This window comes from Nerophis lumbriciformis, linkage group LG13, assembly GCF_033978685.3.
Source record: "Nerophis lumbriciformis linkage group LG13, RoL_Nlum_v2.1, whole genome shotgun sequence".
In the NCBI taxonomy this organism is placed as follows: Eukaryota; Metazoa; Chordata; class Actinopteri; order Syngnathiformes; family Syngnathidae; genus Nerophis; species Nerophis lumbriciformis.
In genome coordinates this window covers 6,459,919-6,482,896 of record NC_084560.2, presented here as the reverse complement: position 1 = coordinate 6,482,896, position 22,978 = coordinate 6,459,919, and the positions used below count along the sequence as shown (strand labels likewise).

Genomic DNA, 22,978 nt, shown 5'->3' with positions numbered 1-22,978 from the left:
TAGAAGTAGAAGAAGTAGAAGACGAAGAAGAAGACGAAGAAGTCGAACAAGAAGAAGTCGAACAAGAAGAAGTCAAAGAAGTCGAAGAAGTCGAAGAAGAAGTAGAACTAGGTTTGAATGTTGAAGAGAACCGGAATTTGGTTTGGAACTTGGGAAAGTGTTAGTTTGAATGTCCAGGATGAGTGGAATGTGTTAATGTTGGAATGGTTTGAATAGGTTGAAAAATGTGGGAATTGTGCAACTTGGAAACATTTCTCATTCATTTCAATTGGAACTTCCTGGAAATTTGGGAATTTTGGGAAAAGCGGGATTTTTTTGGAAAATGATTAGGAGCATGAATGTCCTGAACAATCTGAATTGGTTGGTGTTGGAATTGTTCAAATCGGGCAAGAAATGTTGAAGTAGTAAATGGTATTAGGGAATTTCGGGAAAATCAGGATTTTTTTTTTGAAAATGGTAAACGTGAATGGTCTGAATGAGTTGAAATGGTTGGTGTTGGAATTTTTCAAATCGGTCGAGAAATGTTGAAGCAGTAACATGTTGAATTGAGAAATGGCATTACGGAATTCCTGGAATTTCAGGAAAACCGAGAATTTTAAAATTTCCTGATTACAAGGAATGTTTTGACGGTAGAAGGGTTGAAAAATGCGGGAGGAGTAGTTGCCAGAAAAAAGGGTGGAAATAGGGCTTAGGAAAACCAGGAATTCTAGAAAATCCTGGAATTTTTGGGAACTTGGAAAAAAAGGTTGTTTGAATTTTCCAGAATGGTGGAATGTGTTGAAGGTGGAATGGTTTGAATCGGTTGAAAAATGTGGAAATAGTGGAAGTTTGAAAAATAGCCAATTCATTTTGAATGGAAAAAATGTCCCGGAAAACCTGGAATTCTGAGAAATCTGGGAATTTTTGGAATTTGTCAAGGAAAAGCTTGCGATTCCCGAATAGGCTGAACAGTTTGAAGTTGGAACGCTTTGAATCGGATGAAAAATATGAAGGGTAGAACACGGCAAAATCTGGAGAAGAAGAAGTAGAAGTAGAAGTAGAAGTAGAAGTAGAAGTAGAAGAAGTCGAAGAAGAAGAAGAAGTCGAAGAAGAAGATGAAGAAGAAGAAGAAGTCGAAGAAGTAGCAGAAGAAGTAGAAGAAGATGTCGAAGAAAAAGTCAAAGAAGAAGAAGTTGAAGAAGAAGTCGAAGAAGAAGTCAAAGAAGAAGTCGAAGAAGAAGTAGAAGAAGAAGAAAAAGTCAAAGAAGAAGTAGAATTAGAAGAAGTCAAAAAAAAGAAGTCGAAGAAGAAGTAGATGTAGAAGAAGTAGAAGAAGAAGAAGAAGTAGAAATAGAAGAAGTCGAAGAAGAAGAAGTCAAGAAGAAGTAGAAATAGAAGAAGTAGAAGACGAAGAAGAAGAAGTCGAACAAGAAGAAGTCAAAGAAGTCGAAGAAGAAGAAGAAGAAGTAGTAGAAGAAGTAGAAGAAGATGTCAAAGAAAAAGTCGAAGAAGAAGAAGTTGAAGAAGAAGAAGTCGAAGAAGAAGTCAAAGAAGAAGTAGAAGAAGAAGAAGAAGTCGAAGAAGAAGTAGAATTAGAAGAAGTCAAAGAAAAAGAAGAAGTCGAAGAAGTAGTAGAAGAAGTAGAAGAAGATGTCGAAGAAAAAGTCAAAGAAGAAGAAATTGAAGAAGAAGTCGAAGAAGAAGTCAAAGAAGAAGTCGAAGAAGAAGTAGAAGAAGAAGAAAAAGTCAAAGAAGAAGTAGAATTAGAAGAAGTCGAAAAAAAGAAGTCGAAGAAGAAGTAGATGTAGAAGAAGTAGAAGAAGAAGAAGTAGAAATAGAAGAAGTCGAAGAAGAAGAAGTCAAGAAGAAGTAGAAGTAGAAGAAGTAGAAGACGAAGAAGAAGACGAAGAAGAAGAAGTCGAACAAGAAGAAGTCAAAGAAGTCGAAGAAGTCGAAGAAGAAGAAGAAGAAGTAGTAGTAGAAGAAGTAGAAGATGTCAAAGTAAAAGTCGAAGAAGAAGAAGTTGAAGAAGAAGAAGTCGAAGAAGAAGTCAAAGAAGAAGTAGAAGAAGAAGAAGAAGTCGAAGAAGAAGTAGAATTAGAAGAAGTCGAAGAAAAAGAAGAAGTCGAAGAAGTAGTAGAAGAAGTAGAAGATGTCGAAGAAAAAGTCGAAGAAGAAGAAGTTGAAGAAGAAGAAGTCGAAGAAGAAGTCAAAGAAGAAGTCAAAGAAGAAGTAGAAGAAGAAGAAAAAGTCAAAGAAGAAGTAGAATTAGAAGAAGTCGAAAAAAAGAAGTCGAAGAAGTAGAAGAAGAAGAAGAAGTAGAAATAGAAGAAGTCGAAGAAGAAGAAGTCAAGAAGAAGTAGAAGTAGAAGAAGTAGAAGACGAAGAAGAAGACGAAGAAGAAGAAGTCGAACAAGAAGAAGTCAAAGAAGTCGAAGAAGAAGAAGTAGTAGTAGAAGAAGTAGAAGAAGATGTCAAAGAAAAAGTCGAAGAAGAAGAAGTTGAAGAAGAAGAAGTCGAAGAAGAAGTCAAAGAAGAAGTAGAAGAAGAAGAAGAAGTCGAAGAAGAAGTAGAATTAGAAGAAGTCGAAGAAAAAGAAGTCGAAGAAGAAGTAGAAGTAGAAGAAGTAGAAGAAGAAGAAGATGTAGAAATAGAAGAAGAAGTCGAAGAAGAAGAAGTCAAGAAGAAGTAGAAGTAGAAGAAGTAGAAGACGAAGAAGAAGACGAAGAAGTCGAACAAGAAGAAGTCGAACAAAAAGAAGTCAAAGAAGTCGAAGAAGAAGAAGAAGAAGAAGAAGAAGAAGTAGAACTAGGTTTGAATGTTGAAGAGTTTGAATTTCCAGGAAAACCGGAATTTGGTTTGGAACTTGGGAAAGTGTTAGTTTGAATGTCCAGGATGAGTGGAATGTGTTAATGTTGGAATGGTTTGAATAGGTTGAAAAATGTGGGAATTGTGCAACTTGGAAACATTTCCCATTCATTTCAATTGGAACTTCCTGGAAATTTGGGAATTTTGGGGGAAGCGGGATTTTTTTGGAAAATGATTAGGAGCATGAATGTCCTGAACAATCTGAATTGGTTGGTGTTGGAATTGTTCAAATCGGGCAAGAAATGTTGAAGTAGTAAATGGTATTAGGGAATTTCGGGAAAATCTGGATTTTTTTTTTTGAAAATGGTAAACGTGAATGGTCTGAATGAGTTGAAATGGTTGGTGTTGGAATTTTTCAAATCGGTCGAGAAATGTTGAAGCAGTAACATGTTGAATTTAGAAATGGTATTACGGAATTCCTGGAATTTCAGGAAAACCGAGAATTTTTAAATTTCCTGATTACAAGGAATGTTTTGACGGTAGAAGGGTTGAAAAATGCGGGAGGAGTAGTTGCCAGAAAAAAGGGTGGAAATAGGGCTTAGGAAAACCAGGAATTCTGGAAAATCCTGGAATTTTTGGGAACTTGGAAAAAAAGGTTGTTTGAATTTTCCAGAATGGTGGAATGTGTTGAAGGTGGAATGGTTTGAATCGGTTGAAAAATGTGGAAATAGTGGAAGTTTGAAAAATAGCCAATTCATTTTGAATGGAAAAAATGTCCCGGAAAACCTGGAATTCTGAGAAATCTGGGAATTTTTGGAATTTGTCAAGGAAAAGCTCGCGATTCCCGAATAGGCTGAACAGTTTGAAGTTGGAACGCTTTGAATCGGATGAAAAATATGAAGGGTAGAACACGGCAAAATCTGGAGAAGAAGAAGTAGAAGTAGAAGTAAAAGTAGAAGTAGAAGAAGAAGAAGTCGAAGAAGAAGAAGAGGTCGAAGAAGAAGATGAAGAAGAAGAAGAAGTCGAAGAAGTAGCAGAAGAAGTACTGTAGAAGTAGAAGAAAAAGAAGAAGAAGAAGAAGAAGTCGAAGAAGAAGAAGTAAAATTAGAAGAAGAAGTCGAAGAAGAAGTCGAAGAAGATGTCGAAGAAGTACTGTAGAAGTAGAAGAAAAAGAAGAAGAAGAAGAAAAAGTCGAAGAAGAAGTAGAAGAAGAAGAAGAAGTCGAAGAAGAAGAAGAAGTAGAAGTCGAAGAAGAAGTCGAAGAAGAAGTCGAAGAAGAAGACGAAGAAGAAGAAGTCGAAGAAGAAGAAGTAGAAGATGTCGAAGAAAAAGTCAAAGAAGTAGAAGTAGAAGAAAAAGAAGAAGAAGAAGAAGTCGAAGAAGTAGAATTAGAAGAAGAAGTCGAAGAAGAAGTAGAAGAAGTAGAAGTAGAAGAAGTAGGAGAAGAAGAAGTAGATGTAGAAGAAGTAGGAGAAGAAGAAGTAGAAGTAGAAGAAGAAGTCAAAGAAGAAGTCAAGAAGAAGTAGAAGTAGAAGAAGTAGAAGAAGAAGAAGAAGAAGAAGTTGAAGAAGAAGAAGTCGAAGAAGAAGTCGAAGAAGTAGAAGAAGAAGTCAAAGAAGTAGAATTAGAAGAAGAAGTCGAAGAAGAAGTAGAAGTAGAAGAAGTAGGAGAAGAAGAAGAAGTAGAAGTAGAAGAAGTAGGAGAAGAAGAAGAAGTAGAAGTAGAAGAAGAAGTCGAAGAAGAAGAAGTCAAGAAGAAGTAGAAGTAGAAGAAGTAGAAGAAGAAGAAGAAGAAGAAGAAGTTTAAGAAGAAGAAGTCGAAGAAGAAGTCGAAGAAGTCGAAGAAGTAGAATTAGAAGTAGAAGAAGAAGAAAAAGAAGAAGAAGTTTAAGAAGAAGAAGTCGATGAAGAAGTCGAAGAAGTAGAAGAAGAAGTCGAAGAAGTAGAATTAGAAGAAGTCGAAGAAGTCGAAAAAGAAGTCAAAGAAGAAGTAGAAGTAGAAGAAGTAGAAGAAGAAGTAGAAGTAGAAGAAGAAGTCGAAGAAGAAGAAGTCAAGAAGAAGTAGAAGTAGAAGAAGTAGAAGAAGAAGAAGAAGAAGAAGAAGAAGACGAAGAAGTCGAACAAGAAGAAGTCAAAGAAGTCGAAGAAGAAGAAGAAGAAGAAGAAGAAGAAGAAGAAGAAGAAGAAGAAGAAGAAGAAGAATTTGAACTCGGTTTGAATGTTGGAATGGTTTGAATGTTGAAGAGTTTGAATTTCCAGGAAAACCGGAATTTGGTTTGCCATCAATCCATTTTCTACCGCTTATTCCCTTTGGGGTCGCTGGACCCTATCTCAGCTACAATCGGGCGGAAGGCCGGGTACACCCTGGACAAGTCGCCACCTCATCGCAGGGCCAACACAGATAGACAGACAACATTCACACACTAGGGATAATTTAGTGTTGCCAATCAACCTATCCCCAGGTGCATGTCTTTGGAGGTGGGAGGAAGCCGGAGTACCCGGAGGGAACCCACGCAGTCACGGGGAGAACATGCAAACTCCACACAGAAAGATCCCGAGCCCGGGATTGAACCCAGGACTACTCAGGACCTTCGTATTGTGAGGCAGATGCACTAACCCCTCTTCCACCGTGCTGCCCGGAATTTGGTTTGGAACTTGGGAAAGTGTTAGTTTGAATGTCCAGGATGAGTGGAATGTGTTAATGTTGGAATGGTTTGAATAGGTTGAAAAATGTGGGAATTGTGCAACTTGGAAACATTTCCCATTCATTTCAATTGGAACTTCCTGGAAATTTGGGAATTTTGGGGGAAGCGGGATTTTTTTGGAAAATGATTAGGAGCATGCATGTCCTGAACAATCTGAATTGGTTGGTGTTGGAATTGTTCAAATCGGGCAAGAAATGTTGAAGTAGTAAATGGTATTAGGGAATTTCGGGAAAATCTGGATTTTTTTTTGTTGAAAATGGTAAACGTGAATGGTCTGAATGAGTTGAAATGGTTGGTGTTGGATTTTTTCAAATCGGTCGAAAAATGTTGGAGGAGTAACATATTGAATTGATAATGGTATTACGGAATTTCGGGAAATCCGGGAATTTTTCCAGTTCAAAAAACAACTTAGTTTTTTGTCCTAACTAAGAAGAATGTTTTGACGGTGGAACAGTTAAAGTAGGTTGAAAAATGTGGAAGGAGTAGTCGCCAGAAAAAAGGGTGGAAATAGGGCTTTGGAAAACCAGGAATTCTGGAAAATCCTGGAATTATTTTGAACTTGGAAAAAAGGTAGTTTGAATTTCCAGAATGGCAGGAATGTGTTGAAGGTGGAATGTTGTACATTTTTGACAGCATGCTCACGACAGACAACTTCTCACACACACCTTTGCATTTGTTAGTCGCCTTGTCCAGGATCGCCTTTGTCGATACAATTTTGCCATACCTAAGAGAGAAGCAAAAAGACAAGGTGAGGGTCGGTAAGGGAAGGTTAGGCAGCCATGACATTAGCACACTGGTATGTCACATAGGAGTTACAAGCCCTAATAATAATAATAATAATAGATTTTATTTGTAAAAGCACTTTACATTGGACAAAGAAAAGAAGGGTTTTTAAGCCTTTTTTAAAAGCATTCACAGTCTGTGGTGCCCTCAGGTGGTCAGGGAGAGCGTTCCACGGACTGGGAGCGGCGGAGCAGAAAGCCCTAATAATAATAATAATAATAGATTTTATTTGTAAAAGCACTTTACATTGAACAAACAACCTCAAAGTGCTACAGTGCATTTAAAAAACAACAACGCTAGAACCACAAATAGCTGCCCCCAACAAGTAAAATAAAAACTAGAACAGCCTTATAGCTAGAACTAGCATACATATATCTAAAAAAAATACTTAAAAAAAAAAAGAAGGGTTTTTAAGCCTTTTTTAAAGCATTCACAGTCTGTGGTGCCCTCAGGTGGTCAGGGAGAGCGTTGTACGGACTGGGAGCGGCGGAACAGAAAGCTCTAATAATAATAATAATAATAATAATAGATTTGATTTGTAACAGCACTTTACATTAAACAAACAACCTCAAAGTGCTACAGTGCATTTAAAAAACAACAACGCTAGAAACACAAATAGCTGCCCCCAACAAGTAAAATAAAAACTAGAACAGCCTTATGGCTAGAACTAGCATACATATATCTAAAAAAAGACTTTTTTAAAGAGAATGTTTTTTAAGCCTTTTTTAAAAGCATTCACAGTCTGGGGTGCCCTTAGGTGGTCAGGGAGAGCGTTCCACGGACTGGGAGCGGCGGAGTAGAAAGCCCTAATAATAATAATAATAATAATAGATTTTATTTGTAAAAGCACTTTACATTGAACAAACAACCTCAAAGTGCTACAGTGCATTTAAAAAACAACAACGCTAGAACCACAAATAGCTGCCCCCAACAAGTAAAATAAAAACTAGAACAGCCTTATAGCTAGCACTAGCATATGTAGATCTAAAAAAAATACTTTTTTAAAAAGAAGGATTTTTAAGCCTTTTTTTAAAAGCATTCACAGTCTGTGGTGCCCTCAGGTGGTCAGGGAGAGCGTTGTACGGACTGGGAGCGGCGGAGCAGAAAGCCCTAATAATAATAATAATAATAGATTTTATTTGTAACAGCACTTTACATTAAACAAACAACCTCAAAGTGCTACAGTGCATTTAAAAAACAACAACGCTAGAACCACAAATAGCTGCCCCCAACAAGTAAAATAAAAACTAGAACAGCCTTATAGCTAGAACTAGCATACATATATCTAAAAAAAAACTTGTTTTCAAAAAAAAGGGGTTTTAAGCCTTTTCTAAAAGCATTCACGGTCTGTGGTGCCCTCAGGTGGTCAGGGAGAGCGTTCCACGGACTGGGAGCGGCGGAGCAGAAAGCTCGGACTCCCATAGTTCAGGGCTTTGTCCGCGGAGGTGTCGTGTGGAGGATTTGGGGGTGAGCAGTTCTTTGAGGTAAAGGGGGGCATTTCCATCCCTACCATCCGGAAAACCCTCGCAATATTCTCCATTGGACTTGTTGGCCATATGTTCTCGTCAAACTGTAACCTAAGCACGCGTCTTGTTCATGGTGGCGGGGAAACTAGAGGCCAGTCCAGCTGGAAAGAGGCAGGCTACACCCTGGACCGAGGGCCGGTCAGTAGTGAGGCCATTGTTGGCCCCGAGCCAAGGGCCAGCTCCAGTCTGTGATCCGACACTCTGCTCTGCTTACATTCCTGGTCACAGTCCGTAGAAGATTGGACTGTTGCCACAATAGATCTGTGCATACCAGCACCTCCAACCAAGACCAGTGGTTCTTAACCTCTTTGGAGTCACAGACATCTGAATCTAGTCCCAGGAATACAGTTCTACATCCAATATGTAGTTGTCATTGTCACATCAATGGCACAATCCAATGTTGCTGTTAACGCACTATTGCAAAGAATTTAGGGACTCACCATCTATGCTCTGTAATATCATCAAAACATTAAAAAAAAACGGATAAATCACTGCACGTAAGCAGTTATGCCGAAAACCAACATTGAATGCCCGTGACTTTGGATCCATTAGGTTGTACTGCATCAAAAAGCGACATCAGTGTGTAAAGGATATCACCACATGGGCTCAGGAACACTTCAGAAAACCACTATCAGTAACTACAGGTGGTCACTCCGTCTGTAAGTGCAAGTTAGAACTCTACTACTACTCTACTGGGGCGGTGTGGCTCGGTTGGTAGAGCGGCCGTGCCAGCAACCTGAGGGCTCCAGGTTCGATCCCCGCTTCCAACATCCTAGTCACTGCCGTTGTGTCCTTGGGCAAGACACTTTACCCACCTGCACCCAGTGCCACCCACGCTGGTTTAAATGTAACTTAGACATTGGGTTTCACTATGTAAAAGCGCTTTGAGTCACTAGAGAAAAGCGCTATATAAATGTAATTCACTTCACTACTATGCAAAGCGAAAGTCATTTATCAACAACACCCAGAAACGCTTTTGCCGGGCCCGAGCTCATCTGAGATGGACTGATGCAAAGTGGAAAAGTGTTCTGACGAGTCCACATTTCAAATTGTTTTTGGAAACTGTGGACGTCGTGTCTTCCGGAACAAAGAGGAAAAGAACCACCCGGACTGTTCTAGGGTGAAAGTGTAGAAGCCAGCATCTGTGAAGGTATGGGGGTGTATTAGTGCCCAAGACTTAAATATCTTGTTTTTGAGTTTAAGTTGAAATGGATTTGCAAATCATTGTATTCTGTTTTGATTTACGAATTACACAATGTGACAACTTCACTGCTTTTGGGTTTGGTAGTTGTCATTGTCACACCCATGGCACACCCGATGCTTTGTTTGCCCCCCTACCCTTCCATGAACACCATAAACCAGGCCTGCCCAAAACCTTGAGCCTCCAAGGGCCAAAGTCAAAAAACAAGCCGTGGTCCTCGCGACTCCAAACGCGGGTGAGGAGTTCATCCCCATAGGGCCAAATGGTAGCGGAGGGTGTCACACTCAATAGTTGGCCAACCAGTGACCCTTGCGGACATGCCGTCAACGATCGTGTGAGCTGGAACCAGGTCAGTATGAACATGTTTTACATTTGGCGGGTCAAATCTGATTGAAATGAGCCGTGGACCTCAGCTCTGTCCAATCAGGAGTCAGCAGTCCTGTTTAGAGGCCCATCTTGTTTGAAAAGATTGATTTGTACAACTTTGTGACTCCGTTTAATATCAATATAAATACCATTGTGTTCATACAGTAGCCTGCTCACAGCCAGATTAGAGTTTCATGTCAAAATGAGGTCATAGTTGCTTATAAATATTGACTTATAAAGACTGACTACATGTGCTTTGTGGACTTGGAGAAGGCATTCGACCGTGTCCCTCGGGAAGTCCTGTGGGGAGTGCTCAGAGAGTATGGGGTATCGGACTGACAGATTGTGGCGGTCCGCTCCCTGTATGATCAGTGTCAGAGCTTGGTCCGCATTGCCGGCAGTAAGTCGGACACGTTTCCAGTGAGGGTTGGACTCCGCCAAGGCTGCCCTTTGTCACCCATTCTGTTCATAACTTTTATGGACAGAATTTCTAGGCGCAGTCAAGGCGTTGAGGGGATCTGGTTTGGTGGCTGCAGGATTAGGTCTCTGCTTTTTGCAGATGATGTGGTCCTGATGGCTTCACCTGGCCAGGATCTTCAGCTCTCACTGGATCGGTTCGCAGCCGAGTGTGAAGCGACTGGGATGAGAGTCAGCAACTCCAAGTCCGAGTCCATGGTTCTCGCCCGGAAAAGGGTGGAGTGCCATCTCCGGGTTGGGGAGGAGACCCTGCCCCAAGTGGAGGAGTTCAAGTACCTCGGAGTCTTGTTCACGAGTGAGGGAAGAGTGGATTGTGAGATCAACAGGCGGATTGGTGCGGCGTCTTCAGTCATGCCGACACTGTATCGATCCGTTGTGGTGAAGAAGGAGCTGAGCCGGAAGGCAAAGCTCTCAATTTACCGGTCGATCTACGTTCCCATCCTCACCGATGGTCATGAGCTTTGGGTTATGACCGAAAGGACAAGATCACGGGTACAAGCGGCCCAAATGAGTTTCCTCCGCCGGGTGGCGGGGCTCTCCCTTAGAGATAGGGCGATAAGCTCAAAGTAAAGCCGCTGCTCCTCCACATCGAGAGGAGCCAGATGAGGTGGTTCAGGCATCTGGTCAGGATGCCACCTGAACGCCTCCTTAGGGAGGTGTTTAGGGCACGTCCGACCGGTAGGAGGCCACGGGGAAGACCCAAAACACGTTGGGAAGACTATGTCTCCCTGCTGGCCTGGGAACGCCTCGGGATCCCCCGGTAGGAGCTGGACGAAGTGGCTGGGGAGAGGGAAGTCTGGCCTGGATGAATGGACTTTGACTCTTGTTTGATCACTCAATTTATTATTACAACTCAGGAGAGTTACTTGCGGTAGCAGTCGTGTGGGATAGAGTCTAACCAGGAACACATTGTGTCAGCAATAGGTGGCCAAATGATCAGTGGTGTCATTCTGGTTTTCATTGAGGGCCACATTGCAGTTCTGGCTGCTCTCAGAGGGCCACATGTTACAGTGAATATAGAAGAATTGTAATACGTATTCGCCTTATTATTACACAATTCCCTACAATTCTCCATTTTTTACATACAAATTGTTGGATAACGTACTTGCTTTAGAAATCATAAGAGGGGGACAAGCATGCAAAAATGTTAATAATAATACAGAGGTGTCGCAACTTTTTCCAACAAGGGCCGCATAATAAAAAGTCAAAGTACGTGGGAACCATTTTGATATATTTGGATTTTGTAAAAAATGCCAAACATACATACATTTAAGGACAAAGCTTAGTGTCGGCTTTGTGTTATAGGTGACAATGTGTACTATTCATTTAATACACAGGTAAATACAAACAGTTAAAATAAATAGGAGCTGTCAGGTTCAAACACTGATGACATCTATTAAACAAGACAAGAAGCAAAGAATTAAACAGAGACAGAATTAAATTTGGCTCAATTGAGGAGACACGTTTGGGCTGTACTCTTCAGCCCTGTTAGATCCACTATGGACTGGACCCTCACACTATTATGTTAGATCCACTATGGACTGGACTCTCACACTATTATGTTAGATCCACTATGGACTGGACTCTCACTATTATGTTAGATCCACTATGGACTGGACTCTCACACTATTATGTTAGATCCACTATGGACTGGACTCTCACTATTATGTTAGATCCACTATGGACTGGACTCTCACACTATTATGTTAGATCCACTATGGACTGGACCCTCACACTATTATGTTAGATCCATTATGGCCTGGACTCTCACACTATTATGTTAAATCCACTATGGACTGGACTCTCACTATTATGTTAGATCCACTATGGACTGGACATTCACTATTATGCTAGATCCACTATGGACTGGACTCTCACACTATTATGTTAGATCCACTATGGACTGGACCCTCACACTATTATGTTAGATCCACTATGAACTGGACCCTCACACTATTATGTTAGATCCATTATGGCCTGGACTCTCACTATTATGTTAGATCCACTATGGACTGGACTCTCACACTATTATGTTAAATCCACTATGGACTGGACTCTCACTATTATGTTAGATCCACTATGGACTGGACTCTCACTATTATGTTAGATCCACTATGGACTGGACTCTCATACTATTATGTTAGATCCACTATGGACTGGACTCTCACACTATTATGTTAGATCCACTATGGACTGGACTCTCACTATTATGTTAGATCCACTATGGACTGGACTCTCACTATTATGTTAGATCCACTATGGACTGGACTCTCACTATTATGTTAGATCCACTATGGACTGGACTCTCACACTATTATGTTAGATCCACTATGGACTGGACTCTCACTATTATGTTAGATCCACTATGGACTGGACTCTCACTATTATGTTAGATCCACTATGGACTGGACCCGCACACTATTATGTTAGATCCACTATGGACTGGACCCTCACACTATTATGTTAGATCCATTATGGCCTGGACTCTCACTATTATGTTAGATCCACTATGGACTGGACTCTCACACTATTATGTTAGATCCACTATGGACTGGACTCTCACTATTATGTTAGATCCACTATGGACTGGACTCTCACACTATTATGTTAGATCCACTATGGACTGGACCCTCACACTATTATGTTAGATCCATTATGGCCTGGACTCTCACACTATTATGTTAAATCCACTATGGACTGGACTCTCACTATTATGTTAGATCCACTATGGACTGGACATTCACTATTATGCTAGATCCACTATGGACTGGACTCTCACACTATTATGTTAGATCCACTATGGACTGGACCCTCACACTATTATGTTAGATCCACTATGAACTGGACCCTCACACTATTATGTTAGATCCATTATGGCCTGGACTCTCACTATTATGTTAGATCCACTATGGACTGGACTCTCACACTATTATGTTAAATCCACTATGGACTGGACTCTCACTATTATGTTAGATCCACTATGGACTGGACTCTCACTATTATGTTAGATCCACTATGGACTGGACTCTCATACTATTATGTTAGATCCACTATGGACTGGACTCTCACACTATTATGTTAGATCCACTATGGACTGGACTCTCACTATTATGTTAGATCCACTATGGACTGGACTCTCACTATTATGTTAGATCCACTATGGACTGGACTCTCACTATTATGTTAGATCCACTATGGACTGGACTCTCACACTATTATGTTAGATCCACTATGGACTGGACTCTCACTATTATGTTAGATCCACTATGGACTGGACTCTCACTATTATGTTAGATCCACTATGGACTGGACCCGCACACTATTATGTTAGATCCACTATGGACTGGACCCTCACACTATTATGTTAGATCCATTATGGCCTGGACTCTCACTATTATGTTAGATCCACTATGGACTGGACCCTCACACTATTATGTTAGATCCACTATGGACTGGACCCTCACACTATTATGTTAGATCCACTATGGACTGGACTCTCACTATTATGTTAGATCCACTATGGACTGGACTATCACACTATTATGTCAGATCCACTATGGACTGGACTCTAACTATTATGTTAGATCCACTATGGACTGGACTCTCACTATTATTTTAGATCCACTATGGACTGGACTCTCACTAATATATTAGATCCACTATGGACTGGACTCTCACACTATTATGTTAGATCCACTATGAACTGGACCCTCACACTATTATGTTAGATCCATTATGGCCTGGACTCTCACTATTATGTTAGATCCACTATGGACTGGACTCTCACACTATTATGTTAGATCCACTATGGACTGGACCCTCACACTGTTATGTTAGATCCATTATGGCCTGGACTCTCACACTATTATGTTAAATCCACTATGGACTGGACTCTCACTATTATGTTAGATCCACTATGGACTGGACATTCACTATTATGTTAGATCCACTATGGACTGGACTCTCACTATTATGTTAGATCCACTATGGACTGGACTCTCACTATTATGTTAGATCCACTATGGACTGGACTCTCACACTATTATGTTAGATCCACTATGGACTGGACCCTCACACTGTTATGTTAGATCCATTATGGCCTGGACTCTCACACTATTATGTTAAATCCACTATGGACTGGACTCTCACTATTATGTTAGATCCACTATGGACTGGACATTCACTATTATGTTAGATCCACTATGGACTGGACTCTCACTATTATGTTAGATCCACAATGGACTGGACTCTCACTATTATGTTAGATCCACTATGGACTGGACCCTCACACTATTATGTTATATCCACTATGGACTGAACTCTCACTATTATGTTAGATCCACTATGGACTGAACCCTCACACTCTTATGTTAGATCCACTATGGCCTGGACTCTCACACTATTATGTTAGATCCACTATGGACTGGACTCTCACTATTATGTTAGATCCACTATGGACTGGACTCTCACTATTGTGTTAGATCCACTATGGACTGGACTTTTACTATTATGTTAGATCCACTATGGACTGGACTCTCACACTATTATGTTAGATCCACTATGGACTGGACTCTCACTATTATGTTAGTTCCACTATGGACTGGACTCTCACACTATTATGTTAGATCCACTATGGACTGGACTCTCACACTATTATGTTAGATCCACTATGGACTGGACTCTCACTATTATGTTAGATCCACTATGGACTGGACTCTCACTATTATGTTAGATCCACTATGGACTGGACCCGCACACTATTATGTTAGATCCACTATGGACTGGACCCTCACACTATTATGTTAGATCCATTATGGCCTGGACTCTCACACTATTATGTTAAATCCACTATGGACTGGACTCTCACTATTATGTTAGATCCACTATGGACTGGACATTCACCATTATGTTAGATCCACTATGGACTGGACTCTCACTATTATGTTAGATCCACTATGGACAGGAATCTAACACTATTATGTTAGATCCACTATGGACTGGACTTTCACACTCTTATGTTAGATCCACTATGGACTGGACTCTCACACTATTATGTTAGATCCACTATGGACTGGACTTTCACACTCTTATGTTAGATCCACTATGGACTGGACTCTCACACTATTATGTTAGATCCACTATGGACTGGACCCTCACACTATTATGTTAGATCCACTATGGACTGGACCCTCACACTATTATGTTAGATCCACTATGAACTGGACCCTCACACTATTATGTTAGATCCATTATGGCCTGGACTCTCACACTATTATGTTAGATCCACTATGGACTGGACTCTCACTATTATGTTAGATCCACTATGGACTGGACTCTCACTATTATGTTAGATCCACTATGGACTGGACTTTTACTATTATGTTAGATCCACTATGGACTGGACTCTCACACTATTATGTTAGATCCACTATGGACTGGACTCTCACTATTATGTTAGTTCCACTATGGACTGGACTCTCACACTATTATGTTAGATCCACTATGGACTGGACTCTCACACTATTATGTTAGATCCACTATGGACTGGACTCTCACTATTATGTTAGATCCACTATGGACTGGACTCTCACTATTATGTTAGATCCACTATGGACTGGACCCACACACTATTATGTTAGATCCACTATGGACTGGACCCTCACACTATTATGTTAGATCCATTATGGCCTGGACTCTCACACTATTATGTTAAATCCACTATGGACTGGACTCTCACTATTATGTTAGATCCACTATGGACTGGACATTCACTATTATGTTAGATCCACTATGGACTGGACTCTCACTATTATGTTAGATCCACTATGGACTGAACTCTCACTATTATGTTAGATCCACTATGGACTGGACTCTCACTATTATGTTAGACCCACTATGGACTGGACTCTCACACTATTATGTTAGATCCACTATGGACTGGACTCCCACTATTATGTTAGATCCACTATGGACTGGACTCTCACACTATTATGTTAGATCCACTATGGACTGGACTCTCACTATTATGTTAGATCCACTATGGACTGGACTCTCACACTATTATGTTAGATCCACTATGGACTGGACTCTTACACTATTATGTTAGATCCACTATGGACTGGACTCTCACTATTATGTTAGATCCACTATGGACTGGACTCTCACTATTATGTTAGATCCACTATGGACTGGACTCTCACTATTATGTTAGATCCACTATGGACTGGACTCTCACTATTATGTTAGATCCACTATGGACTGGACCCTCACACTATTATGTTAGATCCATTATGGCCTGGACTCTCACACTATTATGTTAAATCCACTATGGACTGGGCTCTCACTATTATGTTAGATCCACTATGGACTGGACTCTCACACTATTATGTTAGATCCACTATGAACTTATGTTAGATCCATTATGGCCTGGACTCTCACTATTATGTTAGATCCACTATGGACTGGACCCTCACACTATTATGTTAGATCCATTATGGCCTGGACTCTCACACTATTATGTTAAATCCACTATGGACTGGACTCTCACTATTATGTTAGATCCACTATGGACTGGACATTCACTATTATGTTAGATCCACTATGGACTGGACTCTCACTATTATGTTAGATCCACAATGGACTGGACCCTCACACTATTATGTTAGATCCACTATGGACTGGACTCTCACTATTATGTTAGATCCACTATGGACTGGACATTCACTATTATGTTAGATCCACTATGGACTGGACTCTCACTATTATGTTAGATCCACAATGGACTGGACCCTCACACTATTATGTTAGATCCACTATGGACTGGACCCTCACACTATTATGTTAGATCCACTATGAACTGGACCCTCACACTATTATGTTAGATCCATTATGGCCTGGACTCTCACTATTATGTTAGATCCACTATGGACTGGACTCTCACACTATTATGTTAGATCCACTATGGACTGGACCCTCACACTATTATGTTAGATCCATTATGGCCTGGACTCTCACACTATTATGTTAAATCCACTATGGGCTGGACTCTCACTATTATGTTAGATCCATTATGGCCTGGACTCTCACTATTATGTTAGATCCACTATGGACTGGACCCTCACACTATTATGTTAGATCCACTATGGACTGGACCCTCACACTATTATGTTAAATCCATTATGGCCTGGACTCTCACACTATTATGTTAAATCCACTATGGACTGGACTCTCACTATTATGATAGATCCACTATGGACTGGACCCTCACACTCTTATGTTAGATCCACTATGGACTGGACCCTCACACTCTTATGTTAGATCCACTATGGACTGGACTCTCACACTATTATGTTAGATCCACTATGGACTGGACATTCACTATTATGTTAGATCCACTATGGACTGGACTCTCACTATTATGTTAGATCCACAATGGACTGGACCCTCACACTATTATGTTAGATCCACTATGGACTGGACCCTCACACTATTATGTTTGATCCACTATGAACTGGACCCTCACACTATTATGTTAGATCCATTATGGCCTGGACTCTCACTATTATGTTAGATCCACTATGGACTGGACTCTCACACTATTATGTTAGATCCACTATGGACTGGACCCTCACACTATTATGTTAGATCCATTATGGCCTGGACTCTCACACTATTATGTTAAATCCACTATGGGCTGGACTCTCACTATTATGTTAGATCCATTATGGCCTGGACTCTCACTATTATGTTAGATCCACTATGGACTGGACCCTCACACTATTATGTTAGATCCACTATGGACTGGACTCTCACTATTATGTTATATCCACTATGGACTGGACTCTCACTATTATGTTAGATCCACTATGGACTGGACTCTCACTATTATGTTAGATCCACTATGGACTGGACTCTCACTATTATGTTAGACCCACTATGGACTGGACCCTTATACTATTATGTTAGATCCATTATGGCCTTGACTCTCACTATTATGTTAGATCCACTATGGACTGGACTCTCACACTATTATGTTAGATCCACTATGGACTGGACTCTCACACTATTATGTTAGATCCACTATGGACTGGACTCTCATACTATTATGTTAGATCCACTATGGACTGGACTCTCCCTATTATGTTAGATCCACTATGGACTGGACTCTCACACTATTATGTTAGATCCACTATGGACTGGACTCTCACTATTATGTTAGATCCACTATGGACTGGACTTTTACTATTATGTTAGATCCACTATGGACTGGACTTTTACTATTATGTTATATCCACTATGGACTGGACTCTCACTATTATGTTGGATCCACAATGGACTGGACTCTCACTATTATGTTAGATCCACTATGAACTGGACTCTCACACTATTATGTTAGATCCACTATGGACTGGACTCTCACTATTATGCTAGATCCACTATGGACTGAACTCTCACTATTATGTTAGATCCACTATGGACTGGACTCTCAAACTATTATGTTAGATCCACTATGGACTGGACCCTCACACTATTATGTTAGATCCACTATGGACTGGAATCTCACACTATTATGTTAGATCCACTATGGACTGGACTCTCACACTATTATGTTAGATCCACTATGGACTGGACTCTCACTATTATGTTAGATCCACTATGGACTGGACTTTTACTATTATGTTATATCCACTATGGACTGGACTCTCACACTATTATGTTAGATCCACCATGGACTGGACTCTCACACTATTATGTTAGATCCACTATGGACTGGACCCTCACTATTATGCTAGATCCACTATGGACTGGACTTTTACTATTATGTTAGATCCACTATGGACTGAACCCTCACACTCTTATGTTAGATCCACTATGGCCTGGACTCTCACACTATTATGTTAGATCCACTATGGACTGGACTCTCACTATTATGTTAGATCCACTATGGACTGGACATTCACTATTATGTTAGATCCACTATGGACTGTACTCTCACTATTATGTTAGATCCACTATGGACTGGACTCTCACTATTATGTTAGATCCACTATGGACTGGACTCTCACTATTATGTTAGATCCACTATGGACTGGACTCTCACTATTATGTTAGATCCACTAAGGACTGGACTCTCACTATCATGTTAGATCCACTATGGACTGGACTCTCATAATAGTCACTAGTCATGTGTGGCTTAATTACGCAAAAAAACATGTATTTAAATGTATTTAAAAAAATTAAAAATAAATTATTTTTTGTTTTTTTAATGCGTGCTGCTTTCTGCTGTCCTCCCCTTTAAGAGTGGACTTGTCATCACATTTGTCAGGGCCTGCCCCAAAGCGGCTGCACGGCTGCAGGCAGACGATCAATAGCACATGGATATCAGATAATGGCGAGAGGAAGCGCGGGACTCACGGCTGGCACAGATGGGCGAGGTCACGGTCGCTGGTGGACGGGGACAGTCCTCGGATGTACAAGTTAGTCCTGCTCAGCTGCTCCCAGCCGGCGGTGCTGCTGCTGCTGCTGCTACCAGGACTGGGCGGAGCCATGGGCGGAGACAGCAGGGTGACAGGTGACTGCAAGGGGGAGACGAGGGGAAACAAAATCAATGTGCACTTTTAGAAGTTTTTAAGCCAAATAAAAAGGTGTTCATTAATAATTATGTGTCTCCATACACAGTGTGGAGCCGCTCACTTCATTTGGTAATAATCTCCCCCTAACAGGAAATAAGATACAATTTTCAGTATCATTACCAAGTATCATTATCAGTGGAGGACTAGGCTAAACATGCATTACACCTAAGCTAACTGCCTACTAGACTGGCAGAACTATGTACCACTACACCACCAGGGTTATGTTTCATACTATACTATACTTGCAGAACTATGTACTACTACACCACCAGGGTTATGTTTCATACTATACTATACTGGCAGAACTATGTACCACTACACCACCAGGGTTATGTTTCATACTATACTATACTGGCAGAATTATGTACTACTACACCACCAGGGTTATGTTTCATACTATACTATACTGGCAGAACTATGTACTACTACACCACCAGGGTTATGTTTCATACTATACTATGATGGCAGAACTATGTACCACTACACCACCAGGGTTATGTTTCATACTATACTATACTGGCAGAACTATGTACCACTACACCACCAGGGTTATGTTTCATACTATACTATACTAGCAGAACTATGTACTACTACACCACCAGGGTTATGTTTCATACTATACTATACTAGCAGAACTATGTACTACTACACCACCAGGGTTATGTTTTATACTATACTGGCAGAACTATGTACCACTACACCACCAGGGTTATGTTTCATACTATACTATACTGGCAGAACTATGTACCACTACACCACCAGGGTTATGTTTCATACTATACTATACTAGCAGAACTATGTACTACTACACCACCAGGGTTATGTTTCATACTATACTATACTAGCAGAACTATGTACTACTACACCACCAGGGTTGTGTTTCATACTATACTATACTTGCAGAACTATGTACTAGGTACACCACCAGGGTTATGTTTCATACTATACTATACTGGCAGAACTATGTACTACTACACCACCGGGGTTATGTTTCATACTATACTATACTGGCAGAACTATGTACCACTACACCACCAGGGTTATGTTTCATACTATACTATACTGGCAGAACTATGTACCACTACACCACCAGGGTTATGTTTCATACTATACTATACTGGCAGAATTATGTACTACTACACCACCAGGGTTATGTTTCATACTATACTATACTATACTATACTAGCAGAACTATGTACTACTACACCACCAGGGTTATGTTTCATACTATACTATACTTGCAGAACTATGTACTACTACACCACCAGGGTTATGTTTCATACTATACTATACTTGCAGAACTATGTACTACTACACCACCAGGGTTATGTTCCATACTATACTATACTGGCAGAACTATGTACCACTACACCACCAGGGTTATGTTTCATACTATACTATACTGGCAGAACTATGTACCACTACACCACCAGGGTTATGTTTCATACTATACTATACTAGCAGAACTATGTACTACTACACCACCAGGGTTATGTTTCATACTATACTATACTTGCAGAACTATGTACTACTACACCACCAGGGTTATGTTTCATACTATACTATACTTGCAGAACTATGTACTACTACACCACCAGGGTTATGTTTCATACTATACTACTATACTATACTATACTGGCAGAACTATGTACTACTACACCACCAGGGTTATGTTTCATCCTATACTATACTTGCAGAACTATGTACTACTACACCACCAGGGTTATGTTTCATACTATACTATACTGGCAGAACTATGTACCACTACACCACCAGGGTTATGTTTCATACTATACTATACTGGCAGCATTATGTACTACTACACCACCAGGGTTATGTTTCATACTATACTATACTGGCAGAACTATGTACTACTACACCACCAGGGTTATGTTTCATACTATACTATACTATACTGGCAGAACTATGTACTACTACACCACCAGGGTTATGTTTCATACTATACTGGCAGAACTATGTACTACTACACCACCAGGGTTATGTTTCATACTATACTATACTGGCAGAACTATGTACCACTACACCACCAGGGTTATGTTTCATACTTTACTACTATACTATACTATACTGGCAGAACTATGTACTACTACACCACCAGGGTTATGTTTCACACTATACTATACTTGCAGAACTATGTACTACTACACCACCAGGGTTATGTTTCATACTATACTATACTGGCAGAACTATGTATCACTACACCACCAGGGTTATGTTTCATACTATACTACTATACTATACTATACTGGCAGAACTATGTACTACTACACCACCAGGGTTATGTTTCATACTATACTATACTTGCAGAACTATGTACTACTACACCACCAGGGTTATGTTTCATACTATACTATACTTGCAGAAATATGTACTACTACACCACCAGGGTTATGTTCCATACTATACTATACTGGCAGAACTATGTACCACTACACCACCAGGGTTATGTTTTATACTATACTGGCAGAACTATGTACCACTACACCACCAGGGTTATGTTTCATACTATACTATACTGGCAGAACTATGTACCACTACACCACCAGGGTTATGTTTCATACTATACTATACTAGCAGAACTATGTACTACTACACCACCAGGGTTATGTTTCATACTATACTATACTAGCAGAACTATGTACTACTACACCACCAGGGTTATGTTTTATACTATACTGGCAGAACTATGTACCACTACACCACCAGGGTTATGTTTCATACTATACTATACTGGCAGAACTATGTACCACTACACCACCAGGGTTATGTTTCATACTATACTATACTAGCAGAACTATGTACTACTACACCACCAGGGTTATGTTTCATACTATACTATACTAGCAGAACTATGTACTACTACACCACCAGGGTTGTGTTTCATACTATACTATACTTGCAGAACTATGTACTAGGTACACCACCAGGGTTATGTTTCATACTATACTATACTGGCAGAACTATGTACTACTACACCACCGGGGTTATGTTTCATACTATACTATACTGGCAGAACTATGTACCACTACACCACCAGGGTTATGTTTCATACTATACTATACTGGCAGAACTATGTACCACTACACCACCAGGGTTATGTTTCATACTATACTATACTGGCAGAATTATGTACTACTACACCACCAGGGTTATGTTTCATACTATACTATACTATACTATACTAGCAGAACTATGTACTACTACACCACCAGGGTTATGTTTCATACTATACTATACTTGCAGAACTATGTACTACTACACCACCAGGGTTATGTTTCATACTATACTATACTTGCAGAACGATGTACTACTACACCACCAGGGTTATGTTCCATACTATACTATACTGGCAGAACTATGTACCACTACACCACCAGGGTTATGTTTCATACTATACTATACTGGCAGAACTATGTACCACTACACCACCAGGGTTATGTTTCATACTATACTATACTAGCAGAACTATGTACTACTACAC

General features: G+C 40.3%; 1 protein-coding gene across 2 annotated transcripts in view; it reads right to left on the bottom strand.

Moving 5' to 3' along the window:
• rbms1b (RNA binding motif, single stranded interacting protein 1b) overlaps positions 1-22,978 on the bottom strand; it is an 88,485-nt gene that overhangs the window by 44,911 nt on the left and 20,596 nt on the right. For both annotated transcript variants that reach the window (XM_061971762.2, XM_061971763.2), the window contains exons 2-3: positions 19,259-19,419; positions 6,157-6,215 (exon numbers count right to left, since the gene is read on the bottom strand). In XM_061971762.2, coding sequence (XP_061827746.1) covers positions 6,157-6,215; positions 19,259-19,419 — 220 coding nt within the window. The remainder of the gene's footprint in view (positions 1-6,156; positions 6,216-19,258; positions 19,420-22,978) is intronic.